The sequence below is a fragment of the Octodon degus genome, unplaced genomic scaffold (assembly GCF_000260255.1).
Source record: "Octodon degus isolate 3935 unplaced genomic scaffold, OctDeg1.0 scaffold00093, whole genome shotgun sequence".
In the NCBI taxonomy this organism is placed as follows: domain Eukaryota; kingdom Metazoa; phylum Chordata; class Mammalia; order Rodentia; family Octodontidae; genus Octodon; species Octodon degus.
The window spans coordinates 1873599-1882464 of record NW_004524669.1 but is presented as its reverse complement, the minus strand read 5'-3'; the positions used below and the strand labels follow the sequence as shown (position 1 = coordinate 1882464).

Here is an 8866-nt window from a genome sequence, read left to right as displayed (position 1 = left end):
AAAAAAAAAAAAAAAAAAAGAGAGAAAGAAACTGATAAACTACCATTTACTTCCTGTGATACAAAACCAAGGTGGTGTTTTTTGAGACAAGATCTCACCTCACAGCCCAAGTTGGCCTTGAACTCACAGCAGTCCTTCCTGCCTTAGACTTCTAAGTGCTGGAATTATAGACGCGTGTCACTATGCTATCCCAAATATTTTAAAAATACTTTTTATTTTGGTGCCAAGGACTGAACCAAGGGTTTCCAGCTTGCTAGGCAAGCATTCTACCACTGAGCCAAATCCCCAGCCCCTAAAAATACTTTTGTCTTATCACTAATCTGTTTCTGAATTTTTCCATAATAAACATGTAAAGGGCCAGAGAGATGGTTCAGTAGAATAAGTGCTTGCCTGGCAAGCACAAGGGCCTGAGTTCAATCCCTGGTTCTGAAAGAAAAAAGTGTTACATAATAAGCATGTAATACTTTTGTAATAAAAAACTTTTTTTTTTTTTTTGGACCACCAGGAGGCTGGGAGAGGAGGATCCTGGAGAGTTCCAGGCCTTGGCTACATAGTGAGTTCAAAGCTAGCCTAGACCACACTGGGAGACCTTGTCTCAAAACAAAACAAAACAAACAAACAAAACAAACAAAAAAAAAAAACCAAAACCAAACCATAGAACAAAACAAAAAATTTTAATTAATTAATTTTGTAAAAATATGGTCCAGGAATGGTGCTGCATGCCTGTAATCCCAGCACTTGAGAGGCTGAGGCAGGAGGACTGCTGTGACTTTAAGGTTCAGACTGCAAAACTTTTCTCAAAAAAAAAAAAAGAAGAGAAGAAAATATAGGAAGAGAAAGTAAAAAGGAGCTAAGATATGTTATACACATGTGCTATTTCTGCATATAAAATCATTATGTACTGCAAATATGTACTAAAATTAATTCAAAAAAAAAAAAAAAAAAAAGAGAGAGAGAGAGAAAACAGGAAATCATTAAGGACAAATACAGACACAAGTTCCTGCCCTCCTTTATTCTTTTTCGCTACCAGAGCCTTGAGCTTTTGGACAGGTGCTCAGCTGCTGAGCAACATCCTCAAACTCCTGCTTTTCTTTGATGTAGTCAGGTTACAAAGTCACAGTGGACAATGAATTAATTAATACTGAGTTACTGCTCCTGAAGGAAATGCATGCTTAGTTTTTCTATAAGCTTCTGATCACATTTTTGCAAAAACATTTATAACTTTGTTTTATGTGTGTTTCCGTTTATGGACACCTTATTTGTCATAAATTGTTGAGTACTTGCTTTGGCAGCACATCTACTAATATTGAACTCAGAGCTAACAATACTATAGCTGTGTCTGAACATGTATGTTTCCTCCTAGGATGGATCAGCATTTTAGCACTAGACAGCACTTCAGCACTATGCTGTTCCCATTTCAAATAGCAAAATCACGAAAAAAGGAATTAAAAACAGGCTGGAGGTGGAGCTCAGCAACAGGAATCACATGTGAGGCCTTCCTTCAGTGCAATCTTTAGCACCAAACAATAAGAATTCCCTCAACCCAAAACACACAGTGGTATCACTAATAGATGGCAGTGACCCTTTGAAAGGGTCACCTGACCACAGTATGAGAACAGAAACAAGGAGGCCTGTGCTCCTTCCCGGCCCCCATGGGACATGGCATTATGGATAAACTAACATTTTTGCCACCCTGTGAAAAGTGCTAGGAGTGTTGATTTTAAAGTTACAAATTTTAGAAAGTAGGTGAGTTCCCAAATACAATAAAGGGGGTTAGCCAGGTGTGGTGGTGTATGCCTGTAATCCCAGCACTTGGGGAGGCCGAGGTGAGAGGATTGTTGAGTTTGAAACCTACCCTCTGTCTCAAAAGGGCGAAGAAAAAAAAAAAGTTAGCCATTTTACACTAAACAAAAACCAAACCAACCACAACCAGAAACCAACCTTGTTTAGAACTCAAAAGAAAGCCCTGTCCATATGCCCAAAGGAGTAATTTTTCACACAATCCTTGCCAAGAGATGCTTGAGCAGGAGCCTCTGAGGTGGTAAATGCCAATACAAGCACATCCCTCTGTGCTAAAAAGGACACTCTTTAAAAAAAAAGGAAGACTTGGTTACCAAGACTCCAAGTTGTTTGGTTGTTCTGGACAAACCCAAACACTCCCTCAAGATAAGCAAACAAGCTGCTGATTAGATCAGAAAATAAAATGGGTCAAATCTTCAAGTTTCAATTGTGCCTCTTTAGTGTCTTGTATCCAAGTATGCCACAGTTATTTAGGCATCAAAGGGAAGAACATCAGAAAGGCTTTCATGTATAAGAATCACTTCACTCAAGATATCACGTTTCTATTTAGAGTGGAGATGGGATCTTGTATGTTACCATCACACTATATAGTGGCAAGCTTAAAACGTGGGTTTTTAAATTAGTGTTTTTAAAAAATACTTATATTTTTTGTTTTTATTTATTTTTGCAGTACCGGATATTGAACTCAGGACCCTGCGCTTGCCAGGCAAGTACTTATTCTACTGAGCTATCTCCCTGACCCCCCAAAATACTAATATTATAATATTCATCCAAAGATTCAAATGCAAAAAATGCAGGAGATCTTCCACAAAGAGACCCAAAAAATCTGAGCTCACTGGATCCTACAACAATGTCCTGCATGAGTCCAGCTGAAGACCTAGAGTCCATTAAAATGTGTCATGCAGGTCTGTATCAAGGATCTGCACTAGGAAAGCCTGAAGGTCAGTGGTGGAAGATAGAAAGTACATCAATGGGATAAAGGATGTGTGCCAGCAGGCTCAGGATCTGCACTGAAACGAGGAAGGGGATCCCAAAAAAGAACTGCACCCATCCTGACCTCCTTCAGTGATGAGACCAGCCGAGTTTACATCAGGAAAACCATTGAGAATCAACAGTACACCATGTTCCCTTCCAGTTCTCCTTTTTATGCTATTAACAAGCCTCAGGTGCAGCACCACTCTGATTCAGTTCAGGTGGGTGTTACAAGTTGACTAACAGTTAATCTACCACAATGGGATACACACCTAAATCACAGTACTTGGGAGGCTGAGGCAGGAGGGTGTGAACAAGACCAGCATGAGCCATATTGAGTTACAGGCCAGACTGACTGATTACACAGTGAGACCTACCAGTTGTGGGGATGAGGTAATGGGAGCATGATTGTAATTTCAGGCATTAAAGAGGCCAAGGCAGGATGATCACAAATTTAAGCAGTTTGGGCAACTCAGCAAGATTTTGTCTCAAAAAATTAAATAAATAATAAAAAGGGCTGGGAATGTAGCTCACTGGTAGGGCACCTGGCTTCCATTCCCTATACTTTCCCTCCTCAGTGTCCTTGGCTGGGCCTCTCTTGTCCTAGTCCATTCACTAGCAGGCTAGGTTTCCCTGGGGACAATCCGTTGGCACACTCTCCCAAGCCTCAAGCCAGCAGGCCTGCCAAAGAGGATCCAGGCGCAGAAGTCACCTTGTGGCGCCATTAGTAGTGCAAGCGCCAGGTCTGGGTCACACCCACGCTCCAGCCCTGCCAGACCTCTGGTCAGTCTACTGCACCCAGCATACCTTCAGTGTGGTAGAGCAGGCTCTGCCTCCGGGGCGGAAGGAAGGTCCATGGACCAGCAGCTCTTTCCCTGCCCTCCTCTGTAGCCACCAGGCCCTCTAGAGGGGCATGCTGGCTGCTGCAGTGCAGCACCTCCCTCCCTTTACGTGGTCTCAGGCCATGATCCTTCTGGTCCCCCAGACACTGTGTTTTCTGTACCTACAGGGGCATAGCTCCCAGAAAATGTAAGTGGCTTTCCACATTTTGATTTAATGGCTGGCTGTGTCCAGATCTCTAATTACTGCTAAGAATTAAGAAAGGTTTCAAGACTGGACCACCCTACTGAGCTGGTTTCTTCCTGATGAAGTTTGTACCAGGAAACAGCAACCAGAGTAAAACCCATTCTTACCTGAATTAAATGAGTGACCACATGGACATAGGCTCCTGCAGCTGCCAGAAACATACACAGGGCAAAACTGGCATAGACCTTCTTCAGGTGCTGCTGTGTTGAGGGGGTTCTAGGAAAGAATATTTGTAATATCCATCACTCCTAGACCAATCTCATCTCTAAAGAAAGAATTATTTCTCTTTCCAAGGGGGAATATGTGTAAATTGTATTACAATAGTTCTGAGATATTTTGTGTATATTAGAATAGGAAAAGTTTGAAAACTGTTTAAGAGAATCTTCAATTCTAAGAAAGAGGGGCTGGTGAGATGGCTCAGTGGTCTAAAGCACCTACTTAGAACAAGCTTAGCAAAACACGTTGACCGTGGTTCAATCCCCCAGCACCACATGCCAGCCAGCACCGCCCCCTGGTGGGCTGAGCTGGACACACACACAAAAATAAATAAATAAAATAAATTCTAAGAAAGAGCCAAAGCCCAAATTTATGAACAATCAGTACCCAAATAAGAATAAATGACTTCCGTGATCACAAAGCCACCTTTAGAATTTGGGAATTTTTGTCAGGTCTCCTGGAGTCTAGACAAGTTCATTTGTTAGTTTATATAAAAAGAAACCAGATGGGGCTGGTGAGATGGCTCAGTGGTCTAAAGCACCTACTTAGTACAAGCTAAGCTAAGCAAAAACACAGGGACCGCGGTTCAATCCCCCAGCACCACATGCCAGCCAGCCCCGCCCCCCTGGTGGGCTGAGCTGGCCACACCCACACACGCAATAAATAAATAAATAAATAAATATTAAAAAAAAAAAAAAAGAAACCAGAAATGACAAAAAATGCAGGGAGGAATCAAGTCAAATTTAAAACACTTACATATGAGAAAATTTTAAAAGAGCATCAAAGTTGATCTTCCGATCAAATATGTTCATGGTTCCAGAGTCTGTGGGACAGTGTCTCTGCTCTGTAGAATAAAGAAAAGTTATTGCAATTATAACATATGAAACAGCACAACTCATAAAAAATAGCAACATACAAATTTGGAAAAATAAAAGTTAACTAAAATCCTACAGCTCTAACAACCATTTTCATTCTTATATATGTCCTAGAGCACATTTATCATCATTGTAAATCATTTTAGAGATGACAAAGGAAAAAAACTCACTTCTACTCAAGTTTTTCAGAAGATAATTTGCCCTTTAAAAGATGGTAAGAGACACTAGCAATCTAGTTTTAAGGAGCCCATAAAGCAATAAAACTACTAGGACTGGCATTTTAAATATGCATATATAGGAATTTTTCTACTTAATACATTTTAGAAATAAAAGGAATTCACAATTTAATTTTTATTAAAAATGGAATATTTTTTATCTTTGTGACTTCTGTTAAGCACTCGTAATACAACTCATAAAGTTAGTGATTCATCAAAAGAAATATTCTAAAGAATAAATGAAGTTTGACACACTCATGATTATTAGCCTTTACGACAAAAAAAGTGTTATGCTCTGTGGGTTAGTGGAAGTGAAAAGGGAAATATTAGGTGTCAAATACGTGGAGTTTATGTTCCCAAAGTCAAAGAATGAATTCTAAGGAACAGTGGAGGTTTTTTTTTTTTGAACCAGGGATTGAACTCAGGCCTTGGCAAGCACTTATTCTACTGAACTATTTCCCTGGCCCCCACAATGGAGATTAAGAGTACAAAAATTGAGAAAAGGAATGGGGAATAGGAATGGGGGTAGGGAACTGGATTAGCTCCCGAGAGACAGGAGGTCCTAAATAAGTTGCTGGAATTCACAATTTTAAAAGGAATTTTTTTTTTTTTTTTTTGGTGGAACCGGGGATTGAACTCAGGCCCTTGCACTTGCCAAGGCAAGGCTTATTCTAATGAGCCATCTCCCCAGCCCCAAAACGAAGAAAATTTCTGTAACCCCATAACAATAAATTTTTGTTATGGCAAAAAAGATTTTTCTATTTTTTAAAAAATTTATTATTATTATTATTATTCTTTGGCAGAACCAGGGATTGAACTCGGGCCCTTGCGCTTATCAGGCAAGCGCTTACTCTACTGAGCCATCTCCCCAGCCCAATTTTTCTAGTTTTGGAGTCTTTCTTATAGAAAAATTGGAACATTTCAAGGTTTCTTTTATATTCTTGGCCAAGATATCCTAAATGTAATATTTTTCCATATTTGTTTTATCACTCACATCTATCTATACTGTCAGGGAAGGTTTAAGTTTTTGAAACAAGGCCTAACTCTGTTAATTTAGGCTTTCATTTTGTGAAATGAAAACTCCTGCCTCAGTTATCTTGAGTGTTGGCTGGCAGGCACACCCAGTCAGGAAGGGCTCTTTTTCTTTTTTTGAGAGGGTCTCACTGTGAAGTTTGGGCTGTCTTTGAGTTTACTAAGTACCGCAGGCTGGCCTTGAACTCGGTGATCCTTCTGCTTTAGCCTCTCTAGTGCTGGGAACACAGGTATGTGCCAACACACCCAGCTTCATACCTTTAAATTTTGCTTCTCTCCCACCTTGTACAATCAACAGAACTAAAAAACCTGATCAAGAGTCCTCATCTTTCCCAAATATAAACCCCCAAATTATCATTAGATCTATGATACCATCTATTTCAAATGGGAGAGGGGAAGGAACTGTATTCAAACACAAAAGCTAAGATGTTTGGCTGGGCACAGTGGCACACACCTATAATCTCAGCATTTGGGAGACTGCGGCATTTATTTAATTTATTTATAAATAAATAAGTTTATCTATCACCATAAATTTGAAGCCAGCCTGGACTACATGATGAATTCAAGATTAGCCTACCTAAACTACACAATTGAGACCCTGTCTCAAAACAAAAACAAAAACCATCACACAAAACAATCAAAAACATATGTTGTTTGAAAGGTCAGCCATTAACCCCCATTCTAATTAGCACAGGTCCACTTGCACTTGGCAAGATTAATCTAAGCAATGAATTACATAATCCTGAAATCAATTTCCTGAGGAACCTTGGACTAGTGAAAAGAGACCACTCTTGAAATTCACAAGCATCATTACCACTGGTTTCTTGAAGTTGTTCTTCCTCAACAATGAAACAATCACAATGGCTGGCTAGATTTCTCTCATGTCCTTTGTCTCACCAGTATCCCACTCACCTTACTTTTTTGTTATTTCTGTTCCTAAGGACGGATACAGTTGAAAGACTGTAGAACCTAGTAAAGCTGCTGCTCTGTCTAAGTCATCTAGCTCTGGGCTCGCTTAATCTAGATGGTGCAATTATTGCAGGCTGTTGCAAGGTCAAGTACAACCTTCCTACCCATGATGAATGCATCCTCTAGAGTACACTTACAGGATGGCAGAATTCAGGACCTGGAAAGTGTCTTTGTTTAAGTCATCCATTAACACCCTTAATGACATCCCCAGACACAACTTGCAATAACACTGAAGCAACCAGCAAAGCCAACCTTTTCAGTACTCATAACAGCAACGGAGAAGTATCTATTGCTTTCAATTTCAAGAATCAAAAGGGAGAGAAAACCTCAAATACCCAGAGGACCGTTAGTCAGAAAGGGGCAATACTCATGTAACCATACCCCTCTGAGTGGAAACTGTAGGAGATGACAGAATGACAGAAACTCTAGGCCAGGGAATTGGCTCAGTGGAACAAGCGCTTCCCTGGCAAGTGCAAGGGCCTGAGTTTAATCCCTGGTTACACACACACACACACACACACACACACACACACAAGAAACTCTACACTTTCCCAGTTTGCCCTTTGACATTTCCCAAGGGTACTACTGTCTCTTTCAGGGACTCTCTTCTTTTTCCTTTTTTTTTTTTTGAAATAGGATCTAGAAACAGAATTGAGGCTAGACTTGAACTTACTATGTAGCCCAGGCTGTTCCCACCCCTCCCGTGTTTAGGATAGGGACTACAAGGTCTAACTACATATATTGGACTTGTGATTCGCCAGATTTCAGCCTCCCAGGTGCTGGGATTACAGGCACGTGCAATCACTGTCTCAGCCTAAACAGGTGCTTTAGTCTGCTGAGCTATTAGGCCGGCCCCTCCAGGCTGCTTTTGACTCAGGAATCCTCCTGCCTCCGAATGCTGGAACTACAGACCTGTTCCACCATACCCAACCTCTCTCTTCAAAAATGTATGAATTGTTAAGGTCAGGTGTAGTGGCACACCCCTGTAAGCCTAGCATTCAGGAGGCTGAGGCAGAAGGACTGTTGCAAGCTAGAGGCCAGCCTGAGTTACAAAGTGAGCACAAGGCCAGCCTGAACTGCTCACAGTGAGACCTTGTCTCAAAAACATGAGTACACATACATACACATAATTAACTTATTAGTATATTTGAGGGACATAATGATTATATTCATTGTGGATTCTTCCACAACAGCTGATGGACAAACAAAAGCTATCAAAGCCTGTATGGGTATGGCCAGCAAGATAGCTCAGCAGACTAAGTGTCTGCTTACACAAGCACAGGGACCGGGGTTCGATCCGCATGTTGCACCAGCCCCCAGCCACCCGCCCCCCTGCACTGAGCTGGCCACCAGCCACTGAGACAGGGTGTGTGGCACATGCCTGTAATCCCAGTGCTGTGGAGGTTGGAAACAGGAGGATCACTACGTCTGAGCTGCAAAGTGAGACCCTGTACCAAATACATAAAATTAAAAAGAAAAAAAAAGTCTGTATGGGTCACCAGGGAGATGTCAAATTTTACCTTCCTTGGGGCTGGAGAGATGGCTCAGTGGTCTAAAGCACCTACTTGAAACAAGCTTGGCAAAGCACAGGGACCTCTGTTCCACCCCCGGCACCACATGCCAGCCAGCCCCGCCCCCTGGTGGGCTGAGCTGGCCACACACACACACACACAATAAATAAATGTAATAAATAAAAATAAA

General features: G+C 41.3%; 1 protein-coding gene across 3 annotated transcripts in view; it reads right to left on the bottom strand.

Moving 5' to 3' along the window:
• The window catches only part of Tmbim6 (transmembrane BAX inhibitor motif containing 6), a 28867-nt gene that overhangs the window by 9818 nt on the left and 10183 nt on the right, over positions 1-8866 (bottom strand). For all 3 annotated transcript variants that reach the window (XM_023722681.1, XM_023722683.1, XM_023722682.1), the window contains exons 2-3: positions 4831-4918; positions 3966-4074 (exon numbers count right to left, since the gene is read on the bottom strand). In XM_023722681.1, the coding sequence (XP_023578449.1) occupies positions 3966-4074; positions 4831-4886 (165 nt within the window). In that variant the 5' untranslated portion in view covers positions 4887-4918. The remainder of the gene's footprint in view (positions 1-3965; positions 4075-4830; positions 4919-8866) is intronic.